The sequence below is a fragment of the Anguilla rostrata genome, chromosome 6 (assembly GCF_018555375.3).
Source record: "Anguilla rostrata isolate EN2019 chromosome 6, ASM1855537v3, whole genome shotgun sequence".
Taxonomy (NCBI): Eukaryota; Metazoa; Chordata; class Actinopteri; order Anguilliformes; family Anguillidae; genus Anguilla; species Anguilla rostrata.
In genome coordinates, this window is record NC_057938.1 from 55,203,686 (window position 1) to 55,230,574 (window position 26,889).

General features: G+C 48.9%; 1 protein-coding gene across 1 annotated transcript in view; it reads right to left on the reverse strand.

Annotated features, from left to right (window-relative positions):
- Nucleotides 1-1,678: 1,678 nt before the first annotated feature.
- asxl2 (ASXL transcriptional regulator 2) overlaps nucleotides 1,679-26,889 on the reverse strand; it is a 65,395-nt gene continuing 40,184 nt past the window's right edge. The window contains exons 7-11 of the mRNA XM_064341259.1: nucleotides 24,476-24,622; nucleotides 22,678-22,853; nucleotides 16,572-16,702; nucleotides 11,049-11,811; nucleotides 1,679-10,840 (exon numbers count right to left, since the gene is read on the reverse strand). Of these exons, the coding sequence (XP_064197329.1) occupies nucleotides 8,825-10,840; nucleotides 11,049-11,811; nucleotides 16,572-16,702; nucleotides 22,678-22,853; nucleotides 24,476-24,622 (3,233 nt within the window). The 3' untranslated portion in view covers nucleotides 1,679-8,824. The remainder of the gene's footprint in view (nucleotides 10,841-11,048; nucleotides 11,812-16,571; nucleotides 16,703-22,677; nucleotides 22,854-24,475; nucleotides 24,623-26,889) is intronic.

Genomic DNA, 26,889 nt, shown 5'->3' on the forward strand with positions numbered 1-26,889 from the left:
ATTCTGCATGCAGGTGAGGGAGATTCTGCATACAGTTGAGGGGGAATACTGCATACAGGTGATGGGGATTCTGCATACGGGTGAGGGGGAATTCTGCATACAGGTGAGGGGGATTCTGCATGCAGGTGAGGGAGATTCTGCATACAGGTGAGGGAGATTCTGCATACAGGTGAGGGGGATTCTGCATACAGGTGAGGGGGATTCTGCGCTCTCTTGCGGATTGAGCCCCGGATTCTGCCACTTCCGGCAGGACCCTGTGCACTTCAAAGCGAGCATGACAGACGGGATAGTGTCAGCTGGAGGGTGACTCATCCGCTCTGTGGCACGCCAAATGTAACGGAGCTCCATAAAAATCGCCATTTCCACGCCAAATAGCAAAGGTATGACTTGGGCCTTCCCTGGACTGGCAGCAGCGTCTGGGTCCGGTGTAAATTCAGTCTAACCCCAGCATGCTTTGCCCTTTGATAAAAACCTTTGAGTCACCCTTTTTTGTGGTTGTAATAAGCAGCTTACACAGTGAGATGGTCAGTAAAATGAACAGATGATACTGTTTTAAGAATATCGCAGCTACGATGGTGTTCTGCAGCATGTGTGGAATCATAGGCCTTTTTCACATAAGTGCTACCCGTCCAGAAGCTTACAGGAAGTAGCGTAGCAACACTTCATCCACGTTGGCAGTGAGAAAGGTCTTTTAAATTAACATTGCTTAAAGCCAATGAGAGTAGGCGGATTTGGGGAGGGGGGTGGGGGTATGTGCCTGTACCCCCGCCCCCCTAGGCCCTCCCTTCCCTTTGCTGCTCAAGCAGCAGTGCACAGCGCCCCCTGTGTTGCAAATGAATATTGCCAGGGACTACGCCGTCCACACTGCTGCTTCCCAAGCCAGATGTAGTTGATTATCTGGATTGATATGTGGGCCAGATCATTATTTGCAGTTTTTACACGTGCCCTAGCGGCTCAGACAGGTCCAGGTTTCCAGATTTTTGAAAACCTCCTCTTCCTGCTTTTCCGAAAATCAGTCAGACCGTGACGGGTCCCGACGGCGACAGGTCCCGAAAGCGGGCGGGCGGAGGCTTCATGGTTCATTCATGACCCAGATCCAGTCGGGCCCATCCTTCACCACGGCCGCGCCGGGTCGATGGGATGGATGTGTCCTTCAGCCTGTCGAACCCTGGACTCGCCAGAAAATTTAACAGCCTGAGTGTGTGATCCCACAGGAGGGAAAAAGCCTATTTGTTCACACAACCCCCCCCCCCCTCCCTGCCCTGCCCTCCCCCCAATGAACTGTATGAACTTCTGCATGGACACTTTAGCACTTAAAATGTAATGCAGTATTGCATTACTTCGAAACTGGACTGCATGAGTAGACAGATTCTTAATTGTTGATTATTATACTGTTATAACACTGTTATAATACGTATTTGTATGCTGTTACGCATTACGGTGTGTGAAAACCTCTGCCATGACATCGCAATAAGGCACTTGCTTTTTTTATGAAAAAGAGATTGGATAAAAGGGTCTGCCAAATGAAATGTAATGTGATGTTAAGAGTCTTGCTCAAGTCTCACCCAGGAATCACCCCTCCCTGTTTCAAACTACAAGACCCAAACCACTCGTGTGAAAACAACTTTACAAGAGATACACTTTAAGAGAAAAAAAAGAGGCATACAGCACTACTGGAAACATCTTATTTTTTTTTATTATTTCTTTAAAACTTGCATGATAAAATACACTTTTTCTTAAAATCATATTGCTGACTACTATATTACATTCTTAGTTTTTAAAGAGGTTGTTTCTCTTTCCCTCAAAAGAGTAACAACAGCAAAAGAAGAGACAGAAAACAGAGGAGGAGGAATTCACACATCTGTGTGAGGGTAAATATCCGAGCACACACATACACGCACGCACGCACGCACGCACAGCTTTGGCCTTTCTGCCACTGTAAGATTGCAAACTGGGGGGGGGCTGGGAGGAGTAGGAGATGATTGCGGACTGTGTGTGTAGGGGGGTTAACATAGCGACTCTGTATTGGGGGGCTAACATTAACTTTCATAAATGTTACCCCCCTCCACCTCAAATGGATGGCACCCAGGGCAACCACCCTCTCTACCAATGAACCAGCCCTGTAGGCGTGCGTGCACACACACACACACACACAGGAACACATACACACACCTTCACACAAATGACCTCCTTTTTGGGACACAGACCAGCACGAGGTCAGACCACAGTGGCGTTCGTCTTTCACTCTCAGAAACGGGTTTTTTTTGGGGGAGTGGCACACTGCATTTAACGTAAGCCTTCAGATTTAGAACACAAACAGAACAAAGTGCAATGCAGTTAACAGTTTTTATATCGAGGGCTTCTTCTGCTCAGCTAGACACTCCCAAACAGCTTTCCTTTCTGAATCAGAACACCGAGCAGTCAGTCATTATTCAGTTTGTTACACTCCCATTCCTTTTGACCCCATTTAAGCAGAAAATTCACTTGGGACAAGTGCCCACTTGTCCCCACTTGACATGAGATGGACAGAACATCATATTCATTGACAAGAAAACATACGGATGTAAAGCTTTTATTTTGACACCTAAATGCGGTGTAAACCAATATTTACCCATGATTCAATGGTCAAAAGGGAAAAAAAACACAAATAACAATTATTAATAATTACTGAATGTTGCACACGATTCTGCTATTGAATATTGACAATTGAAACAAAATTGAGAGTATGGAAATTATGTGATTTACATGGTGATATTAAAGAGCAGTTGACTCGTTTTTGGCTGGACCGCAACAGCGGGGCCAGCCCTACAAATGCAAATGTCTGTGACTGAGTGACACGAGTGATGAAGTTACACCATTGGTTGGCCGAGTTATGAAGTTACACCATTGGTCGGCCAGATGAAGTGTGTTAGGTCCAGCCATATGCTAGGTTTTGACCTGGCCTTGTTCTTGTTTTGTTTTTTTTTTTACACTGAAATACAAAATGCAATCCAGCATGCGATCGAGTAGCTGTACCTCCCTCCGTGACTTCTCTAAAGCTTGCACTCCCGCTAAATTGTGACCCCCTGGTTGTCTTCAGCATAGCACCAGATATAAAAAAGCAAACGGACTCCGCACAGTGGGACAATAGCATGGGGGTAAAACAACACGTATTATGACTAGTGGGGGGCCGGGGGCCGGGGGCCGGGGGCTGGGGGGCTGGGGGCCGGGGGCTGGGGGGTGGGGGGGGGGCAGGAGTCCCTTTTTGAATAAAAACAGTCGTTAAGTCCTCGCGCTCACGCGGCGTCCCGCTACGCTCGTTTTCGCTGGATGATCAAGGGAGGCTTTTCCCCGCCTTTATTGGGAACGCGCGATGAGAGAGAGAGAGAGAGAGAGAGAGAGAGAGATGTGCGGAATAGGGGGGGGGCTCCCTGGGGAAGAGGGAACAGCAGGTTTGCGCTCGTCGCGTAAAGAAAGGAAATGAGAGAGGATTAAACTGTCCTCTCTCCCAGAAGACGCCGGCTTGATCTCGTGAGTAACGAGGAGTCCCACGTCAGCTCCCCCCACCCCCCCCCCATCCGTGCAGCAAGGGCGTAATTTTTGGGGGATTAGATAAGATAAGAGGTAAGATATACTTTTTATTGAACCCCGTGGGGTAATTTGTCCTCTGCATTTGACCCACCCTTAGTTACCTAGGAACAGGGGGCAGCCACAGTGCAGCACCCGGGGACTGACTCCAGCTCTGAGGCTAGTGCCTTGGTCAAGGGCACCTGCAGGAGTGCACCTGACATGCATGTCTTTTGAGTTCCAACCCCCACCCCCCCACCCCCAATAATATGATTAATTTTGTATATTAAAGATGGGGCTTCCTGTTGTAATTGGGATATACTAATCAGTAGTCTGAAGTATTTCCCCCTTGGAATTCACCAGAAATGATAATTTCACAGCTGTTCATTTTAAAAATTTCTTCTGGGGTGGTGGGGCATGTCCCTAGACCCCCCTATAGGGTTGGAGTTCTCAGGATGGATGCATTTCTACCCCCCCAATATTCAAACTAAACTTACGCCCTTGCCATGCAGTGATTGACCACAGCGAACGTTCACTTTGAAACTAATGCACATGAAAGGCAATAGATAATCTGTTTTTTTTTTTGATAACCTTTCTTTTATTTATACAAAATATATGTTATTAAATAAATAAAAATTATTTTATTGTTCTAAAAAATAGCAAAGTTTGATTTTCTAAAAATTACCCCCCTCCCCGCCCCGCCACCCAGCTTCAGGTGTTGAATTACCTATCAGTCCCTTCAAAGACTTTTCACAAGAAATATTTCTCTGATTATCAAAAACGATTTGCCATCAGCAGTGTCCGCACAGTCAGAAAGTCAAGATTAAAAAGTATGCCACGATTTTATCTACAAAAATTCCACAGTTAGGCCGACTTCATGACACAGGTTCCCCCAAATCTGTCCGAGGGGACCCGCCACTGTATGCTAGTTTACGTTAAAGCCAACCTCTCGACGAATTCATGTTGTTGAAAACGGGTGTTTAACATCCACTCTTTCAGAAGGATTTTCTTTAACGTTGATTTGGTTTAAGAGGCCATTCTCCCATAGATTGGAACTCATTTATTGAGTATTCAGTATCTATTATTCAAAAAAAAAAAAAAAAAAATGAAAGCGCTTTCTGAAAGAGTCATTTGCCACGTGCCGGAAGATGAAAGCATTAGGCATGCCGGCTGATGACACATCCCGAGGCACGCACGTGGGCCAGTGTGCCGCACGGAATTAGGAACGAATAACGAAAGAGTGTCTAATTAAGCACAATTAACGGATCGTTAAAGTTCAGAGGCGCAGCTACGGCTGGAATGAAAACCAGCATATAAGGGATCCCCTGGGACCGTGTTTGCGAACCCCGAGTTTATTACAGTTTGTTTTTCTGCGAAAGATGAAAGATGGCTTAGACATGTTGTTTATTAAAAAAACACGTATCATGTTGGCTTTTAAAATCAAAAATGGACGTTTGAGTAATAATGTATTGTATGTGTGTCACTCATTAGAAATAAATTGGCAAAAAAACACAGTGAGCAAACTGTTACTAAATCAGTGTGAGGTATTCGGTATAAACGTTTTCAGCAAACTGATGAGCCGTCTGCTAACGGGGAAACAGCATCTTGTGGGGTAGTCCAGTGGTGACCTGGTGACTAAACCTGAAGCTGCTCTATTATGGCTTGTGTAAGAAGTGTAAGAGTTGAGTTGACTATCTTTGGTCTGAAAGATTGACCGCAAATATCGCACACACAATCGGAGATAAAAACTGAGGAACTGGAGCGGGTACATCAACTTTTTTCTTCTTCTTATTTGTAATGTCAGGTGAAGCGTAAGTGTCTGTGGGAGGGGGCAGGGGGGTCAATTGATGTGGGTAGCCATGGCGAAAGTGAATGCGCTGAGTTCAAATCAATAATGAATTTAAGGCAGTCTTGTTTCCTCTTTACTTGCATAACATTTCCCTGTTAAACCCCCCCCCCCCGCGAAGCGAATGACTCTTTAATGCTTGCAGTGCATTACCTTAATGCCGCTAATGCATTATGCAGCAGCAAGGGGAGGGGGGAAAAAGAGAAAGAGAAAGAAACTGTTTTAAGACTGCAAATGAAATCTGCGAATAGGCCCCGCCCCTGCTGGGCAACAGAGCTTCGGGTGTAGAGAAGAATGACTGTTAACAGCAGGTCTTTTAAAGTCAGATTTTTAAAAAAGCATAATTGAGTAAACTCTGGCATGAAAAACGTTTGCATAAGACTCCAGCTGAGAATGAGCAAATATCTTTCACATCTGACAAATATATTTTGAGATGATACCCATATTTTTATTTGTTTATTTTTGCATTGAATAGCTTTGAGGAGGTTTGTAGCACTGGTTTCCAAACGGCTTTTTAAAAACGGATCTAAGGCCTACCCGCATGAAGACTCCTGCTTACGAGTCCCTGATGCTACCTGATCCGGAGCGAGCTGAGTTTTAGTCCGCTTCGAGCAATCTTTCATCTTTTATTTGGAAAAATTAAGTGCTCTTGTCCCTTTATGTATTTCAGAATCGAGTCATATACTCATATACATTTGGCTCTCGATTTCATTTCATGCTTGAATTTCCAAACGGGTGTAAAGACATATACATATTAAAGTCTCTGCTAAAATCCCCAAGTACACCCCGTCGTCTAAGAATGATTTGCAAGGAGCCATATGATATTGCATGGATCTAGGAAAAATTTAAAAACATACTCTGATGTAGTCCAGTCATAACCAACAAAATAGGATGGTTATCGTGGCATTTTATTAAATACCCTGTTTTTTCTTTCTTTGAAATGATATCACTTAGGTTATTTGTAAATAGAGTTTATATATTAAAATATATTACTTAAAATATATTACTTTTTAACTCGTTCAAACATTTAAAAAAACAAGATTTGAACACCTATTCGTATGTGGTGTCTTTGGTAATAACACCTTAGAAATGATTCATATAAAATGTACTTAAATTTCACGTGAACTTGGAACAAACATTTTAAAAAATATGGTTAATAGACTTGAGTTATAGATTTATTGGTCTTCAGCATGCATACCCTGGGTTTGTTTTCCATGATTTCATTGTGAAAGGGATGTACAGCAATAGTATTGATTATTATTATTATTATATATTATTATTAATTATTATTATTAATAATATTATTGCATTAGGGCACTGATCTGTTATTGCTTTCAGCTGTCACACAAATCGTGCTCGCTGTTGGTTAAAATATTAATATACATTTGTCAAGCAGAATTCTTAGCTTTTTTTCATTCGATATAAAACTGATGCAGTTGCTCGGTTTGGAAAAGAAGCAAAGGAAATTATCGGACAGTTAGGAGCAAGAAGGAATACAATTCTAAAGCCAGTTCACAAGAACGATAATATTTACAAAGCAAAGCAACTCCAAAATAACTAGAATATCCTCAATAAACGACCCTTGAATAATCTTGTTTCTCAACATTCAGTTTCACGGTTTGCAAAAAACAAAAACAAAACAACAAATAATTACAAAAGTAATTACAAAATAAGGTATTCACTCTTGTGGAAAGCAAAGTTACGGAGGAAGAAAAATAACGGTAAAAGCAGTTTGCGTGAAGAAAATCGGCAGTATGCTGTGTGTTTATCACTGAGAGAAAAACTCCACCTGACGACCGTGAGTTCAGGTATCGGGAGTCCTCTTTAAGGCTACCGTCAGACTGGCAGATACCCCAGGCCCGGCGCTGAATGTGCACACTCCCATCTCGCGCGTGACGTGCGTGTGACGGGGCTCCGCCTCTGCGCTCTGAAACGCCACGCGCGCCAGCCAAACGAACGGCCACGCGCAGCAAGAGAGCAACGTGCGACAGCGCCAAAAAAAGAAAACAAAACACACAAAAGCGAAGAGAAATTCAGTCTGTACGTCCGCACAACACAGGTCACATCCAGGAAATTTGAATGGAATACCACGCACAAATGTTGCTAACTGTGACATTTGAAATGATCGGTTTCCATGCTGTTTGTTTGGCGTCGGTTAAAAATTGTTTTTAGCTTCATAACGGATTCTAATCAGATCTACGCGGCAGTCTAAACGGCACCCCAGGCGAACGAAAGCCGTTTGCGCACCGCGCCGGCAATATTCCTTCCAGCCGGCTATCATTGCACATCTTCACAGCTAAGAAACGGTCCGTTTTATATTTAGCCAGCCAGACCCTTTCGGATTCGCTACTACTCTGATCTAAACGATCCTCTCTGTCCAGAACGCATCAGAAAATAGCCTAACTCTGAGCAGAAGGCCAGTACAGTACAAAAGGGCAGATATCAAACTGCACTAGATTTCCCCCTCACACGTTGTCCAATCAAACCTCAAGATCCGTTTTTGTCTTTCCACGAGCAGAAATGTTTTAAACGTCAGCAGGGTGGATGACCATAAGGTGCAGTATTGAAACAGCGTACCGTACCGCACGTCTGATCTGGGTTTTGGACGTGGATCAGTGTTTTAGAAGGTGGTTTCAGTCCACATTCCATTCAGTGGTGCTTGTGGGTAGTTGTACGATTTGATTTTTTTCTACCCAGTAAAGCACTTTACCTCTCTCTCAGTAGCCTACATGAAATGCATTTTTTTTTGTACACTTGGTTGTCCGCTAGTTGCGATGGCAGTTAATTTCTGTTGGAGGGGACATTTGAACAGAACTAAAAACCATGACCTTAGGTTACACTGACAGCAATTTATATGCGCTGCGTCGTGTGCAATTCAGAACTTCGCTGACGCACACACAGGATCATCGCGCATTCAGACGCTACCTTCAGCTCGCGCTACAAGGACCCAGCGCTGTTTTCCATCAGACTTGTGATTAACGCGGGTAGAATGCCACAGCCTCTCCTCAAACTATTCTGTGCACAAGCGTCCGATAACAACAAAGGATCCACGACTAAGGAAGGCTCTGTCCATCACAGACATCTCAGAAATCATCTAGAAAAATATTTTTGTCATTTTTTTTCTCCTTTTTTGTTGTTGTTTTTTTTTTTTTAAGTTTCCTTTTGTTTTTAAACAAAAATATTGTGCAATAAAATTATTATTTTTTTCCTCTAAGTGCAAATTTTTTTTTGTCACAAAATTCACAAAACACAAGTGAGCTGAAATTCTAAGTACAAGGTGCTGGGTTTCTTTGTCAATGCTATAAATGTGTGTGCGCGAGTATGTGCGTGTATGTGTGACTGTGTGTTTGTGTGTGTGTGTGTGTGTGTGTGTGTGTGTGCGGTGTGTGTGTGTGTGCGGGAGAGACAGCAGTAGGTGGGGCAGGGCAGCGGCTACCGCACCACCAGGCAGGACACGCAGAGCTTGGAGGGCCCAATGCAGTCGTCGTGGCAGAAGGCGCCGCAGCCCTTGCACATGATCATGGCCTTCAGCCGGCAGTAGCACTTGGAGGCGCCGCCGTCCATTCCGGAGCCTTCCGCGAAGGCGGGCAGGGGCGGGGCCTCGCCGGGGCGGTGGTGGTGGTGGTGGTGGTCGGCGGGGATGGCGGTCACCGTCACCGAGAAGGACATGACGCTGCCGCTGCCGGAGGCGGGGCTGTAGCCGGGGGAGCCGCCCGTCTCCGCGGGGCTGCGGTCGCCCGGGTGACCGCTGTACAGCCCCTGGCCCTCCGACGACGCTTTGCGTGAGCGGCGGCCCGTGTGGGGGCCCGTGGGGGGGCCCGGCGGGCGAGGGGGCTCCGGAGTCCCCGACACGGACAGGCCCGGAGCGGTGCCGACCCGGTCCGGCTGGTGGGTCCGGACCACCTCTTTGGCTCTGGGTTCGACAGCGCCACTACCACACCCCTCCCTATCGGGGGCGTGTCCGAACGACGGAAACTCCGACTTTATCCTGCGCTGCTGATGGCGAGGGTCTGCCGCGTCCTCCGAGGAGCCCTGCGTCTCCGTCTTAACCCCCGAAAGGTCACAGGTCATCCACTGCCCCGCTATGCTCTGCTCCTCCCCTTCCTCGAGCCCTTCCTCTCCCTCCTCTCCCTCCTCTCCGTCCTCTCCCTCCTCCTGCTCCTCCTCCTCCTGCTCCCTCTTCAGGTGGGCCAGGGGGACGGCGGAGGCCAGGTGTGCCCTCTTCCCGCTCTCCGAGCCGCGCCCGTAGGTGGAGACGTTGAGCAGGTAGTGTCCCGTCATGGCCGGGCGGGACGGCCTCTTTCGGGACAGGAAGCCCAGCGGGAGCCGCGGGACGGGGACGGGGACGGGGGCGCAGTCGGAGGGCCGGAGGAGCGGGCCCATCGGGTGGGGGTGGGGGAGGGGCGGGCCGGCGAGCTGGGCGCAGGCGGGGGGGAAGAAGCGCTGGGCGTGGTGAGCGCGCTGCATCAGCGTGTGCAGGATCTGCTCCTGAGTGGCCTGGTTCAGCATCTCCCGCTGCTGCTGCTGCTGCTGCTGCTGGTGCTGGTGCTGGTGGGGGCCGGGGTCCTGGGCCACGGGGGCCCTCAGCCTGTCCTCCTCGGCCCCGACGGGGCCCCCGCCGTCCCCCGCCGCCGGGCCGGAGCCCCCGAGCGCTCTCCGGCCGGGCCGAGGTCGGGACAGGGCTTTGGGGAGAATCTGCTCCAGGGGCACCTCCTGGCCCTGCAGGAGTTTGGTGACCAGGGGGTTGCTGGAGGTGATGGAGGAGGTGGCCCTGGTGCAGGGCCCCGTGGGCTGCGGGATTTGGGGTGTCCTCTGGCTGAGCGCCGGGGTGGGGGTGGGGTGCGTGACCGGACGGGACGGAGCAGCCCTCACCCCCTGGGGAGGGACGGTGGAGAACCCCGATGGCTTTTGGGCGGCTGAAGACCCCGCCTTTCCCCCTGCAGAAACTGCCGCTGGGCTGGGGGGCTCTGCCGATCCGCTGGCCCCCGTGAGAGGCGGGTCTCTCTGGGGGGTCCCGCTCAGACCTGAAGACTGGATGGGTCCCAGGGGATTGGCCGGCGCGGTCACCGTGGTAACCGCAGTAGGAGGGGCTTGCTTGGTGGGAGTCGAAGTGGCGGGCTGCAGCTGTGCTTGAAAGGAGGGGGTCCCGGGCTGGGGTTGGAGCCCAGGTTCGGGGGTTGTTGGGGTGGAGCCGCCAGCCTCCCCACCGCCCCCTCCCGGTCCCGGCCCGGGGACGGCGCCCCCTGCTGACGACCCGGCGGCGGCGGCGGCTGCAGCGGCGGCGGCCACTCTCTGCGCCCGGGCCAGCTGCGCTTTGGCCTTGATGTCGGCGAGGGTTCGAGCCCCCGTGCGCCCCCCCGGGCTGGGGAGGGGGGCTGGGAACGGCGTCCGCGGAGAGACCGGGCTCCCACTGGCCCCCGGACCGGACGAGATCCACGAGACTGGAATCTGCTCACACACACACACACACACACACACACGCACGAGCACACATACACACGGACGCATGCATGCACACACATGCACACACACACAAAAGACACAACCATGGGTATACCACATTGCTGAAGTGTAGAACAAAATGCAAACTTGCAACATGAGAACACAAGTGTGGTTCAGCCCTACAGGGGGAGAGGTTATTCTTTAAGCTGTTTACCGTGAGTGGAGGGACTCTGGGTGCCGTGTGCCGCTCCTTGATTTGGAGGGAGGGTCTCGGAGGGGGTGTTGGGGGCAGAGGGGGTGTCGGGGGAAGAGGGGGTACCTCTGACACCCGAGGCCTCTTCTCTGGGCTGGGGGCCACTTCCTCTTCACTGGAGGAACACTTCCTCTTCACGGGCTCCGGGGCCACCGCCTCCACGGGCTCCACCCCTACAGGCTCCGCCCCCACAGGCCCCGCCCCCACAGGCTCCGCCTCCACAAGCTCCGACTCAGGAGCTTCAGTGCTGGTGGGGGTCTCCACCTGGGTGGGTGTGGCCTTCCCCACATTCTGGTCTTTTGGGGGAGGGGTCTCTACTTTGGCCCTGCCCTCCAGCCCTTCTCCTGATTGGCCAATCTCCCTGGGGGCCCTCTCCGATTGGGCGGGGCTGACCTCATCACTGGGTGTCGGTGAGGACACCTCTGGCGTTTTGGGGGCCTCCGGAGGGGTGTCGGGGACCACCGGCTGGTCTGGGGGGGCGGCTGCGGGCTCGGCATCGGACCCCCCCTCTGGCGTCTCCTGTTTTAAGCTGGGGGAGGGGCTCCTCTCTTCCTTTTCGGGGTGAGCCTCCCCGGCCCCCACCCTTGTCCCCTCCACAGGCTCGGCCTGCTTTGGAGGGGGGGCGGGAGGGGGAGGGGAAGGAGGAGCCGGCTGGGGTTCGGAACGTTCCGGGCTGGGAGGCGCCACCGTCAGCTCTCTGGATTCTTCCAAACTGAGCCCAGAACTGAGGTGGGTAAAGAAACAAAACGACTGTGAACACGGACTCTGAGATCAGAAGCACACACAAGCACAGATCAATATTACATTAGATTAGGATACTTTATTGTCCACTTCTGGAATTTTGCCTTTGGCTTTGCCAAGGTTGCCTTAAAAACAATAACCGTCAAATATAAACATAGAACAAGACACAAAAACAGCACAAGACGCAACACAACAGAGGTTCAAGTACACCAAAGTAATTCAAGTGAGGAGGAAGGGATTGATAGGTTAAGAATTGAACAGAGAAGCTGTAAAGGATTATTTAAAAATATTCTCCAAGGCCGTGGGTGTCCTTGCTAAGCGCGTTCAGTTAAACGGGGACGTCAGCAGGCGGTAAACACGCGACTACAGCCCGAAACAGGAAACGGGGCTCAGGCGGCAGTGCTCGCTCGCTCAGCGTTCCGCTCGCCCGCCCATCCCGGCGCTCCGCGGTACGAGTCAGCAGCGCGGGGAAGCCCACGCAGGGAGAGAGAAAAAGGCGGGAAAAGAACAGCGCGTGACTCACGTCCTCGCCGCCGACGCGCTCCCCAGTGTTCCAGGGGGCCGCGTCGAACCCCCCACCCCCCCCCACCGTGACTCATAGCGCCGTGCGAGTCGATCGCCGGGCCGACGGGGAGCAGAGGGCCCCGCACAGCGAAGCGCCAGAATGAATTAATGAACGAAACGAAAAATAGGAAAGAAAGAAATGTGCCAGAGGGAGACGCGCGCTAGAAGAGGGATTATAGTGACTCTCGACCTCAGGTAACCCCAGAGAGAGAGAGGGAGGGAGAGAGAGCAGAGAAAGAGAGACATGGAGAGAGTGGGAGAGATAACAGAGAAAGAGAGATAGATGGGGAAAGAGCAGAAGAGACAGCAGAGAGAGAGCAACCTTTGACCTTTGGTTACCCTTCATATGACAGTTAAAGGAAACATACTATTCTTGTTAATCAAGTAATTCAAACATAAAAATGAGAGAAACCAATAGAAATCAGGATAAAAAACAACCAAAAAAATGAAAAACAAATAAATAAAAATAAAAATACTCACAAAACAAAACGCACACAAGCCAAAAAGAGACTAACCCATTAAACAGCCCAGTATTGGCCACAGACTTCATGAAAAGCACTCATTGTACCCCTCCTCTGACCGCAGAGAGAAAGAGAGAGGAGAAAGAGAGCGCGAGAGAGAGATAGAGAGAGAGAGGAGAAAGAGGATACTGAGCGACAGCAGAGAAAGAGATATAAAGAGACTGCGTGAAAGAGAGTGAAAGAGAGAGAAATAAAGAGAGAGATAAAGAGAGTGAGAGAGGGAGAGATAAAGAGGGAGTGAGACAAAGAGAGAGAGTGAAAGAGAGAGAGAGGGAGAGAGAGAGAGTGAAAGAGACAAAGAGAGAGAGAGGGAGAGAGACAGTGAAAGAGAGAGGGAGAGCGAGAGAGAGAGGGAGAGGGAGAGACAGAGCGAGAGAGATTTCCCGTGCGTCCCCGGTGTCTGATTAAAGGCGAGGGGTGACTCAGCGGCCCGGCTCCCTGGGGGTGACACAGAGAGAGAGCCGTGACTTTGCCTCTCTGTCAGAAGGGCCTTTTAGCCGAAAGCGCGCGGGGATGAATCATCGCGTCGCACGCGGGTAGCGCACAGAGGGAAGCGCCGCGCACACCTGCTCCGGCGAGACCACGCGCTCGACTCCGACTCCGGATAACGCCCTCCTGCCTTTTAGGTTTACTACCCTGGATACGAGTGTCCGCTGTAATGTAATGTAATGTAATGTAACGTAATGTAATGTAATGTAATGTAACATAATGTAATGTAATGTAACGTAATGTAATGTAATGTAATGTAATGTAATGTAATGTAATGTAATGTAACATAATGTAACATAATGTAACAATGTAATGTAATAAGTGTTCCCATCTTCCATGACCCCTGAACACACCTTCCCGTTTCATTATGTGTTCATGTTACGTTTTTTAAATCTTTTTTTTTCACTGATCATTGTTACATTTAAGCAGCATGCTTCTGACGCATTCTCCTCGCTAGAGTAGTGAAAAGTATTAAAAATCTTGCTAATTATCAGTAGCAATGGCAAGAATCCATATTATTGTTCCACAGGTTCAAACGTATAAATGAATTTTAACAAGGTAACCTGTCCTGTTTTAGCCCTCTTTTGTTTTTCTAGTTATCTATGTGTTCTAACACTCAGTCCCAGAATGCACTGCAGCTTAACTGGGTCACCAGTCACATGGCTTCCTGTTCATTCGTTACTTTCCTTGCAAAAGAAATAAAATGAAGAGAGAAGTGCTGTTTACATGCCCGGGTATCCACAGGTATTGAGCAGCGTGATTTATGAATTATTAATTATGAATGAGTGACAGTTCCTCTTGCATTGAGCTGACTGGAAGGACACACTTCGACACACACACACACACACTCATACACACACATGCTCCCACGCTCAGACACACATATGTGCGCTCCCAGCCACACACACACACACACACAGACTCCAAAAGTGTACTTCAGTCCTATTTTTATACATAATGATTTTATACTTCATGCCTCTTCCACAGTTCTGACTAATACTAAGATGACACAAAAAGAACAAGTGAACAAACCCACACTAGAAGGGTATTTGGGTGGGGTGGGGGAGGGGGGGTTAGTCTATCCAGAGACCAACTCTTCCTCCTCCACCTCTTCCGCTTCAATAAAAAAACTACACGTTTGCTGTGACCTCTCCCATTTCACTTAGACCCGTCATTACAGGACAAAAGCTTAGCCATCCCTTTTTTCCGATAGGGGGGGAAAAAAAGCTGAGAAAAGAGTAAGGACAACAACAACAATAAAAAAAAAGATTCTGGGAGAAAAAAAATAATAAATGTGCTTTTCAGTTTACCTGTGGCCTTTGGAAGAGCACAGCAAAAAAAAAAAAAAAAAACACGTCTGAAAAAAGATGTGGGTCACAAGTCTGTTTTTAAATGTGACATTTAAGGGTTGTGGTCGAAAGATGGGGTGGGGGCGAGGGGGGAGTACAGCAGGGACAGGACATCAGTCTTTTTCTGTCACACTGAATAAAGACCGGGGAGAAAATGGCCGCTCCACACGTCAGCACAGAAAGACCTCTGGGTCACACCGGGGGACAGAGGGACGCTGCAAGCTAACCTTTTACATTTACCACCGCAATAAAAAGAGAAGAGGAGGAGGACAAACAGCAGCCCTTAAAGTGAACACACCTGTAGGTCGTACTGTACCTGTTCCTGTTCGTCTTTTCACCTGAGCTACCTCAACCGTGTGCCACTCCCCTGCTCCCACACCCCCCACCCATCCAAAAAAAAAAAAAACCTACCCTGTCACAGTATCTGTTCTGGTTGCTTAGCAACTAGGCCACCTCCAGGTGAAGAATGGCATGCACTCCTGGTCCAAAAAAAAAATTTGACTGACACCCCCCTTAAATTCAGGTATGGGTTCTCTAAAGTGCCAGAGTAAAAAATACAACCTGAGAGAAAGTTGTACAGCGGTTGCATTTATGAAATATGTTTCAAATAAAATTGTAAAAAATAAAAATAAAGTGCTCTTCCATCTAAGCACATACAGTCAATCCCTCAACCCGTCTTTGTCAGCAAGTATTTGCGGCAGTTACAAATGCGTTTTTTTTTAAAAAACGTTTTCTTTTTTTTTTAAGTTTGAAATTCTCAGCGCGCGCTCAAACAAACCAAAACAGATGAAAGTGCGCGTGGCTCGGTTTAGGCGCTGGCTAACTGCAGACTCATGCAGTATTCAGAGGACAGCGGAGCGGTGCTGGACTGAGACCAGTACGGCGGATAACGCAATCGCTCAGGGGAAATGGGGCTGTCGTGTTCTCCGTGAATAATGTCGCGTCTCCTGGCGGAGGGACCGCTGCCAACGGCGAGTGATTGACTCAAAAAAGAACGCTATTATTTTCATGTTCGATTCCGCAACGACGGCTGGCGGTAAAAACAGATTGCTTTTGTCTTTTTTTGTTTTCTTTTTTTTAAACAACACATTCGCATCAGCTTAATTAATCACGTCGCTACTTAACGGCCGTGGGGCGGGAGGAGGAGGAGGACGGCGCGCGAATGCAAAAAGCCAAGTGAAAAAAGAGAAGCGCTGTCGCCGGTGGATTTAGGAATCCCCTAACATCACCGTCTACGTTCATGGTTTTCAGTGTAAGGAAATGACAGAGTAATTGGATATGTGTTATGAATATAATGTATTTTTAAAAAATCGTTCTCAGACATAAGAGCATAAGGATAGATGGGGAGAAAACTGGACCGGGTTTTGCGTGAGCAGCATAAAGGCTGTTTACGTGGTTGAACCCTAAAATGGAACCATTCCAATCCCAGGAGTCATCACTGAGTCATGAGGAATTGGTACTGCTTCAAGGATTAATTGATGATTTTGGAAAATCTGTGGAAAATCACACCCCCCCCCCCCACACACACACACCAGACCTGGGTCAAACACGTATTTGTTTTAGATTCAAATACTTTTCTACGATTTACTGATCTTGCCTGGTGTATTGGGACCAATGAAATGCTCTCAAAAAGCGCAAACCCCGCCTTCTGTTCATATTGGCAGGCTCAGTTACACCAGGCAAGATCAACAGAGCACAGAAAAGTATTTGAATCCAAAACAAATACATATTCGACCCAGGTCTGACACACACACTCAGACACGCTCGCACGCACGCACGCACGCACGCACGCACGCACGCACGCACGCACACATACTCACGTCTGGCCATAGTAGCTCTCGTAGAACTGCTCTTTCCAGGGCTCCATCTTCTTCTCCTTCTCCAGCTCCTGCCGCACCCTCAGCCGCATCTCGGGGGTGAAATCGCCTGCAGGGGGCGCCCAAGAGCACTCTCAAACTCCTGCCTCACACAAGATTCAGTGCCTCCCCCACCCCCCAACATACAGTACACCCCCGCAATACACTTTAGCTTTGGCTCTAAGGTACGAACTATTTCCACCTTTCACTTTAAGCTGAAAAGCAGCTGTTTCAACTGCAATAACACGCAAAAGCACCTTAAAGCGGTTCCATATTTATATTTCAGCCTCCAGAGGGTGCTATTTTCCAGAGAGACTTACAAGGGTCACATTTTTAATTAGAATCTGTTTACAGAGCTGGATATTTACTGAAGAAATTCAGGTTAGGTACCTTGTTAGAAGGTTTAACAGTAGAGCCCCAACTGGGAATCAAACCTGCATTCTTTCAGTTACAAGCCCAGAGGTCAGGCCATGAAAATGTGGGGAAGAATTCCAATCAAAACTAAGCTCATTCGGCCATAGCCAGGCTCAGTCAAAGGCAGGCTCAGTTGGCCAATCAGAGCCAGCCTCAGCCAAAGGCAGGAACAGTTCGCCAATCAAAGCCAGACTCAGTGAAAGGCAGGCTCATTTGGCCAATCAAAGCCAGGCTCAGTTAGCCAATCAAAGACAGGCTCAGCTGGCCAATCAAAGTCAGAACCAGTCAAAGGTAGGCTACGTTAGCCAATCAAAGCCAGGATCAGTTAGCCAATCACAGTCAGGCTCAGTCAAAGCCAGCCTCAGTTGCACTCAGGATATTTATTTCGTTTTTTTCCTATTTTCCACAGGGCCATGCACTCACACGCTCCTGTCCTCCTTGAATCAGGAACACAAATCAGCATGGAGGGGAAATGACATCAGGAGTCTGGGGGGGTGGGGATGGGGGGTGGGGGGGGGGGGGGGCGCAGAGCCAGGGTCGGCTGAGGCTCCGTAGTGACGGACAGGCCATTATTTTTATTTGCTGTCACTGGCGCTGTCAGCGGCCGCTCGGAGAACACCACCTCCGCTCACTTCAGCTCCCACACGGACGCCGAAAAAAAAAGACCTGCCACACACCTTTTCCGAAAACTACGGCCTCCTGTCACCTCACCCGGCCCGGCGTTCAAACTCCCGCTGCTCAGATAACCCGGGTAGGTCATCCCAAAACTCAACTCCCTTTTGCAGGGAAGACCTGGGGTGTCAAGCTTGGGATTTCACTCTGGTACACCTTGAGGACGTGGTGAGTGTAAACAAGACTACCCGTGACTATTTTAAAGGAAGGCAACGCATATTTATCGGGGGAGGGGGGGGGGGGGGTAAGGACAGGACAACGATTCCAGAGCAGAACATCTAACATCTTTTTCCAGCCCTGTTTGGCCTTTGATTAAAAACTCCAAAGTGCTGTCTCATCTCTGTTTTTTTTCTTTCTTCTCTTTTTCTTTCTTTCTTCCGAAGGATTTCTGAGAAACCATTTGAGCAGCTTGACTCCTAGCAACCTCTCGGGCTTATCTGCTTATCTCCCCCTGATTGGACAAATAAAACAAAACTGAGAAAATATATAAATCAACGTCAACACATCTCCGGTTGCCTCGGCGCTAGAAGACAAGGTAGGTGACCTTCCCAAAGCGCCTGGTTATCTCATCCACAAACACGGGCGGAAGCCTCACATTCTCTGTATATAATTAATAATCTGGTTTGCCTTCCTTTTAAAGCATCGCCTCTGAGCAAAGAAACGTACGTGTGGACACGTCGGCTCACGAACGATTTTACCGATCCGTGATTCCGTTTTAACTGACATCGTTCGTTATTCTCTAAAGTTCCAATGACACAAAAAAAAAGATGAGTCTTTTATTTAAATGACACAACAAAGAACACAATCGTAAGGAAACATGGAAAAAAATTCCCCCCAGGGCAAACTGCGACCCTGTGGCAAATGAGCTGTGTTTCTAAGTTCCAGCTCAAATGGATTCTGACAGCAAAAAGAAAGCTTTGCTTGTTGGTCGTTTAAATTTGACAGTCAAAGCAAAGGCGTTTAAGGACGAGCCTGTGGATCTATGTCGCTGGAGCCGACTATCCATCCATCCATCCATCCATCCATCCATCCATCCATCCATCCATCCATCCATCCATCATCCATCCGTCCATCCATCCATCCATCCATCCTCCTCCATCCATCATCATTCCATCATCCATCCATCCATCCATCCATCCATCCATCCATCCATCCTCCTCCTCTCCGATCCATCCATCCATCTCATCGTCCATCCGTCATCCACTCCATCCATCCATCAGTCTCCATCATCCATCCATCATCCTCATCCGTTTCCTGCTCAGCGTCTGGCCATCCGTCATCATCCATCCGTTCATCCATCCGATCCGTCATCCATCATCATCTCATCCCTGCAATTTCTTCAGGGTGCTGGAACCTACCCACATCTTGGGTGGAGGGAGGAAGAACCCGTTGCCAACATGAGGAGAACTATACCTAGGGGCAATTTAAGCTCTCCGTGAACCTGGCACAGGGATTTGAGGTGACAAACCTCGAGTCTCCTGCAGGGAACATGGGGGGTGAACGCAAGCGTGCTGGTAAGGCCGGATTCTGGCCAGTTTCCGATCTCTTCCGGATCGAGCACAGACTCTGTTTGGCCCTGCTCGTTCCCTGGCAGCAGTGGGAGAGAGAGAGAGAGAGAGAGGGAGAGGGAGAGAGAGAGAGAAAGGGAGAAAGAGAGAGAAAGAGAGAAAAGGGGAGAAAGAGAGACAGAGGGTTAGAAACAAATCAGATGCAAAGTCACTGCCATTTATATATCTGTCTGCTTGTCTGGGGGACCATAACTGGGAGGCTGGGGGGCGGGGGGGGGGGGCGGAATATTCGGGCCCCCGTCCTGTGCGGGACACTTAACCTCCAGCACCAGCGGAAATGTAAACACGCGCCCATAAATCCGCGGGACGGGCTACGCGGGCGAGACGCCGAAAAAGCGCTAACGCTAAGCGAGCTAATAGCTCAGACACACGAGCCTGAGGCGAGACTGACCAATGGGAGGCTTCCCTTCGGCGGCCATTACCAGTCTGTACCGCCATCACAGCTATTATCATCATAATAACACTGTACAGCATGAGGTATTCATCTCCTACTCGCCATCTACAGTGAGTGAGCCGAGGCAAATCACGCTATGTAAGCACTTAGCTTAGATGCAATAAGGGGAAACACACAGACACAGACACACACAAAAACAGGAAATGGCATGCAGTGATGTCATCCACCGGTTCCTGCTGCCTGAGCGCTATGAAATGCTGCGTGCAAAAATAATGTTTGCAACACAGATGTGTGTTTAAAAAAAAAAAACACATCCACGTAATTTGGAGCACTCCCTCTTGACCTGCTCACAGTGGATTAGTCCTGTTCTGATGTCTTCTGGGAAGAAGACACGTTTTTTTTTTTTTGAAGGGATTACACTGCGGCTTGCCTTTAAGGCAGCCTGTGTGTGACACGATAAAGAACGCTGACTTCCTGTGACTCCGGGGTTTAACAGGACGTTGAGAGAGTGGTTATCACAGAGAGAGAGAGAGAGAGAGAGAGAGAGAGAGAGAGAGAGAGAGAGAGAGAGAGAGAGAGAGAGAGAGAGAGCCCTGGGTCTTCAGCCCACTGCACTTCTCAAGCTTCCTCCAAGACCACCTGGCTTGCTCTGGGGTCAGTGAAGTAAGAATGGAGCAGACCATGACATCATCCTATTGCTAGAAACTAGAGAGGACCTCCACCAATCACGGAGTACGTTGGCAGAACCCAATCAAACAATTTGGTGGCTTCCTGCCAATTACGCACAAGGAGCTAGGAGGTGTAGCCAGACAGCATACAGGTATCCACCAATCACCATCAGTTTTGTTCTATCACATGTCATCAACGTACACCCTGATTGGTGGTGCCCCTCTCAGTTTTCTGTCCATTGTGATGTCACAAGCCTAAAGCCTATTTTACTATTCCTGATTTTACTAAACTTTTTCTTCACTGCACATAAGTATGTAAAATTTTTTAGAACATTTAATGAAAAACATATTTGTAAAAAAAAATGTATTACAACTTCTGAAAGCATCTGTTAATTTCCGTTTTCTGTAAGGCCGGCTGAGTTTAGACAGTTTTCCTGTGTGTGTGGACGAGACATGCCGTTCACTGCATATATGCAGCTAAAAGGCATTTCACGCTCTTAGCATATGGTAATATTTATAATATTAATATCATATGTTGCTGCTGATAATATAATTCAGGCAGCTGCAAGTGGGGTTGTTTTTGGCCAACTTACAAGTGCACTTTTTTCAGCTGTAACCCCCCCCCCATACCCCCCACGCAAAATCTGCCTCACCGCGAGCGAACAGACATTGCGCATCCTCACTACAGGCCCTACAGAGACTCCACGGCATCGCTTAGCGATTTACAGTCGAGCCCTCGCTGGATAAGACGAAACCACACGGGCACGGTTCATAATCGCAGAAGCGATCAGAGGGAGGAAATAAACGAAAGCACGGAGGATCTCTGGTGCCAAGTGAGGGGAACGGAGAATGAACGGAGTTTGACTCGGAACCAAATGAAGAACAACACACAGCTTCGTTTGGAGAGAGAGAGAGAGAAAGGGGGGGGGGGCAGGAAGGATAACTTTCGGTTGTGTAATAATAAGAGCAGCAATCTCTCGATCTTGCTGTGAGTCTACAGGACAGCCGTAGAGTTTCAAAACACCCGGGATGGTGTTGCAAGGCGTTGGGTAAAGGCAAAAAGAAAGATCCTACACAAGAACACCTGCCATCGAATTCAGTCTCTCACAAACACACACACAGACACGCACGCACGCACGCACTCACACACACACACACACACACACACACACACACACACACACACACTCCTCTCAGCTCTAAGAAGCAGCAGGAATAAAGAGGTCTGTATCTGTGTGCTCCTGTTATGCCAGCAGGGGCAGAGAAGGCCACAGCAGCTCCCTGATAAAGGCACCAAAGAAAATAAGGCCTACGCTTCCCCCCCGGGGGGGGGGGGGAGTAAATTAACGTCACGCATGAGAAATGCCAACCTTGGCCCGCCTCCAATCGGAGTTCTGCTGATGCAAGGAAACACTAAATTGTCTTCAGAAAAAGGGATTTGTTTGGCGTGCGTGTAATAAGTCAAGAATTTACTCACACAAAGCCCGTAACAGTTCAGCGCAGTTCAGTCTCGAGCTCCAGCATTCTGCCCAAGCAGCGGAACTCTGTTTCCATCCCAAAAGCCCAGCCGTCCTAATGATTTTTATTTTTATTTCTTATTTTTTAAATCGGCACCTTATGCCGCTAAGCTCTCGACATTAAAACGAATTGATTGGGGGTAATGGTCCTTGTTTTAAAAGGCACTTTTCAAAATACCCACAATGCACCGCTCGGAAACAACTCCGGGGCCTGAAGAAACACACGGCGGTAATGTCAGGCTACAAGCTGAGCTGGGCGTACTAATTAAATTCCAGAGTGTGTCGGTACGCATTGACGCACAGTAACATCGTTCAGAGGGGGAGCGGGCGAGTCAGGATGGCGAAGTCTGATTACCTGTCAGAGCACTTGTGCTGTACAGTAAGCTAACACACCACTGTTCCACTGTTGCTGTTTTACCGTGTAATTTTTTTTAGTTGTAGACTAAACTCTGCAGCTAAGCCATGCTTGCAAGGCGACAGCGAAGCGTGAAAATATCACGGGACAAAAAAGATAGACGGGACAAAGCGGGCTGTATTTTTAAGTGACAAGGTGATAGGTCTTATAACGGCCAGCTCACTGTTATGAAGGACACTTATTAAAGTATATGAAGGCTTATTATAACACAGTCTGTCAAAGGACATGAAGCAGTAGAACAGGTGTCAGCAAAAAATAAATAAATAAAGTGGAAGCGATATAGCAACAAACAGGAAATGATGTAGGAAGAAACAGGAAGTGACGTCGGCCCAAACAGGAAGTGACGTCAGACAAAAGCAGGAAGTGACATCAGAACAAAACAGGAAGTGATGGCAGTGATAGCGGTAGCGGCGGCGTCAGACCGTTGGACCCACCTGTCGGTCCACCTCGGGGAGCAGCGGCAGCAGGCGCTGCTGGCAGTCCGGCGGCAGGATGGAGAGCGTGTGCTTGTTGATCAGCGCCCGCAGGTTGGTGTTCACCAGGATGGAGTCCGGCGTCTCCACGTCGATCTCCGCCCCCTTGGTGCGCTTCAGCTGCCCTGCGGCACAGAGAGCGAGCGAGCCGGACGCGCGGGTGAGAGAGCGGAATCTCAAACCGCAGTCCTGGGGGACCGTATCGTCTGCAGGTAGGTTTTGTAGTTCCCATTCATACCGTTGGCCAATTCAGGCATGTGTGAACTCCTAGCCAATCAGAGAGTTAAATTAAGAGCTTAAGCCCTGAAGAGCTTAAGCCCCCCCCCCCGTGGGTGTCCCGGGGTAGGCTGGAGGTTCGGCAGTAAACACAGGCAGCAGCCCTTTCTGAAACTCGGTGGATGAATTTTACATGAGCCAGAATTCATTAGCGTGGGGGGGGGGGGGACGGGGGCGGATGGGGGGTGGGGCCCAGGCACGGCGCGAGTCCTGCCGCCATCTTCCTACCGCAACGGAGCCGCCGCAGTGGCGGGAAACGGGGAGAACGCTCGCCATCGGGGCGGTCCACATGTCCATATACAGGACAGTATGCATACTGACATAGACACACACAAACACACATATATATGTACACACATACATAGAGTACATCTATACATACAAATATACGTACATTACATTACATATATAACTGTGTCCATACATACATAGATACATACATGAGTGCGTATATACACACATACAAATAAACATGCATTCCATACTTATCCGCATCACCGCTTCGTAAAACAAACACACTGCTGATGCTGGATATTTACTGAAGCAATTCCAGACTTTCCGTTTTACAAGCACACTTCACCACACGAGCATTTTTTTATCGCCTGCTTTTTAAGCGCTGCTCGGGTTTTACTCTTTGCCTGTACGTGACCAACGGCGAAGAACACTCCTGGAGCCAGCGACTCCGAGAAAAGGATTTAAGCGTTTGTGACAAACTCTCCGTGCCCCAGAGGAGGAACAGCCGCTCCTCTCAGCTCGGGCCGGCTCTCATCTCCGAAGAGTCTGACGCTCCATCTCTCTCCTCTCAGCGGAAGAGACGCGCTTTCCCGCTTTTATTCGCCGTCGGTTCTTTTGACGGGGAAATTAAGCGGCGCTTTCCGGCTGGTCTGCCTCAATCTGCTCTGACATCACTCACTTTAAGCCCCGCCCACAGATGCAACAACTCGATATCTCACATAGTGCAAAAAAAAACTCCTCAGTCGAACACTTCACGGGGACTGGCCCAAAATGAGAAACACTGGAGCGCACGTTGCTCAGGGCAAAAGTCACTGTGTTAATGAACAGGGCGGGACTGACATTTCGACGTCTATGGCATCTTCCTCAGAGTCAAAAAATAGCAGGCTTGAAGCGTGCTGGGCATCTTCTTTGTCACACATAGTGCGTTATGAAATTATTGAAGCCTAGCTACATCTGATTGGCTAGAGGGAGGCCCAAGCGGCCTCTCTGATTGGCTGATGAGCAGCAGGGAGGCCCTAGCAGCCTCTTTGATTGGCTGATGAGCTGGATGGAGGCCTTAGCTGTATCTCTGATTGGGTGGAGAGCTTGAGCAAGGCCCTAGCTACATTTCTGATTGGCTGGAGAGTTTGAGCAAGGCCCTAGCAGCCTCTCTGACTGGCTGATGAGCAGGAGGGAAGCCCTAGCGGCCTCTCTGATTGGCCCCAGTCAGCAGCTCGAGACGCACAGCTCCACTCACGTGCGCTGAGCCGGTCCGACCGCTGGGTCATCTTGCGGGTGCTGACGGAGGAGCAGAGGTCCGCTTTCGCCGAAGAGGAGGATGAGGAAGAGCTGGAGGAGTTCGGAGGGCTGGCAGCGCGCTGCGTCGACCTCTTCAGCTCCCAGGCTGTCGGAAGAAAAGAAAAAATAAAGACAAAGGCCCGAGTTGTGTCTCTGATTGGTCGGAGAGCTAAAGGGAGGCCCTAGCAGCCTCTCTGATTGGCTGATGAGTAAGAGGCATGATCTAGCAGCCACTCTGATTGGCTGATGAGCAGGAGGGAGACCCTATCAGCCACTCTGATTGGCTGATGAGCAGGAGGGAGGCCCTAATCCACATCATCACAGTTATTTACATTACATTCATTTGGCAGACTTTATTTATCCACAGCGCTGTACAATAAGTGCATAGCGAAGGTCACTGGAACAATGACAGAACACAGGCCCGATAAGGTACAATACTCATTATATAACAGTCACCCATAGCCATCAACAGTTCAGTCCAGGTCACACAGTAAGCATAAAGCACCAGTACCACAGTGAGCGTCAGTACCCACAAGCATGTGATGCTGATAGTCTTCACAGTCTTAGAACACAGGCGGCATGGCCGACAGCCAATCAGAAGTCTCGGCGCCTAGTCCTCATCCAAAAACACACGCGTCTAAATATTATTTACTGCGGTAATTTATGTGCGCAAAGGACACTGTTTAATTTCCAGCTGGCCCAGAGAATTGCTTGTTAAATGTGCTGTAAAATTGCACTAAAAAGAATGAAGAACGGTCGATAGCGTGATGCAGATTGAATCTTTAACAATGTTTAGACGTATCAATCAGATCCTGACAAGTCCGCCATTTGCTTGGTGTGATATTGTAGACATTGTTAATACGCTTTAATCGTCTTGGAAACAGACTGCGTCTACAACTGCGTTTGTGCCAATCAGCGCAATGAGCGGCAAACTGCAAAGGTCAGCAAAAATATGCCAAAAACAGCAAAAACGATGATTAGAGATAATATCTGGCAAATAAAGTGTGACGTTTTAAATGAACATCCGACGTAACTTTCTTAACCTTAGCCCAAATGAGCATGTCCTTTCCAAGACAATGAAAAAAACCAGCTCCCTGTTATCCTGCAAAATTCAGAACAATGTAGAGCGTTTGGAAAAGCACCAGAACCCCCCCCCCGACACCCCCCCCCCAGCCCCCGAATCAAAATGCCTTTTCAACTCAGATTATCTTTTGATTAAAAACCCAAGCCATTAATCCACAGCTTAGTACAAGCTCCATTTCTCACCTCTGGTTTGGCAAATGCGATTGTGATGATACCGTTTTTTACGAGGGGTGTGATCTTCTTTAATTACTGTGAACAGACTCATGCTACATGACTAACTACATTTTACAAGATCTTGCACTGCCTTTTATTAATAAGTTCTTCAGTCAGTAAAGATATTTTCCATCAGCACACAGTGAAAGATCCATTTAACAGCATCTCAAACTGCCATTTCACTCAGAGCGGTTCCGGAACTGTCCACAGACACAGGTAAGACCCACAGCATATACCTGGCAGGAGTAAGCAGTCTTTACCAGGTAAGGAGGGCTTAAAGCACAAATTCACCATCTTTAGCTACATCCATCTGCTGTTAGTACAGTATGTTCACTGCAGTACTAACAGAACCAGGCCAGGCAGGCTTACAGGGTCCTGTGTCTGAGCTCCAGGCAGAGTAAGAAAAAGAGAGAGAGAGAGGAAGAGAGGGAGAGAGAAGGAAACAACGGGAGAGGGATAGAGACTGAGAGAGAGGGAGAGAGAGACAGAGAGGCAGGGAAAGAGAGGAAGAGGGAGACAGAGAGAGAGGGAGGGAAAGAGGAACAGAGGGAGAGACTGAGTTAGAGCGAGGGAGAGGGAGAAAGGAGAAATAGGAGAGAGAGAGAGAAAGAGGGGGACAGCATGTTGTTCCACTGCCCTGAGGGGTCATGGTGGCAGTACATGCTGGCCTGTGAAGTTCTTCCCCCTTTTCTAGCTGAACACTGATGAGTCCTGCTCCAGATTCACTAGGCCTGCAGGGAGACCAGAGAGTTCATAATGCTGTGCAGATCAGCGAGGTTAACACACTCTCTCTCCTCCACGGTTCAGACAAGCCTCTGATTAGCAGGGCAAAATGGCTGCCCAAGAAGAGCCTGCAACTTTCAGAGCATCCTCACAAGTTTAGAGGGGGGGGGTGGAGCAGGAGAGAGAGGGGAGGAGAGAGGGGTGGGGGAGAGAGAGAGGAGTGGGGAGAGAAAGGAGGAGGAGAAGAAAGGGAGGTGAGGAGGAGAAGGAGAGAGAAGAGAGGGAGACAGAAAGGGGTAGATGAAGAGAGCAAGAGTGTGTGTGTGTGAGAGAGAGAGAGAGAGAGAGAGAGAG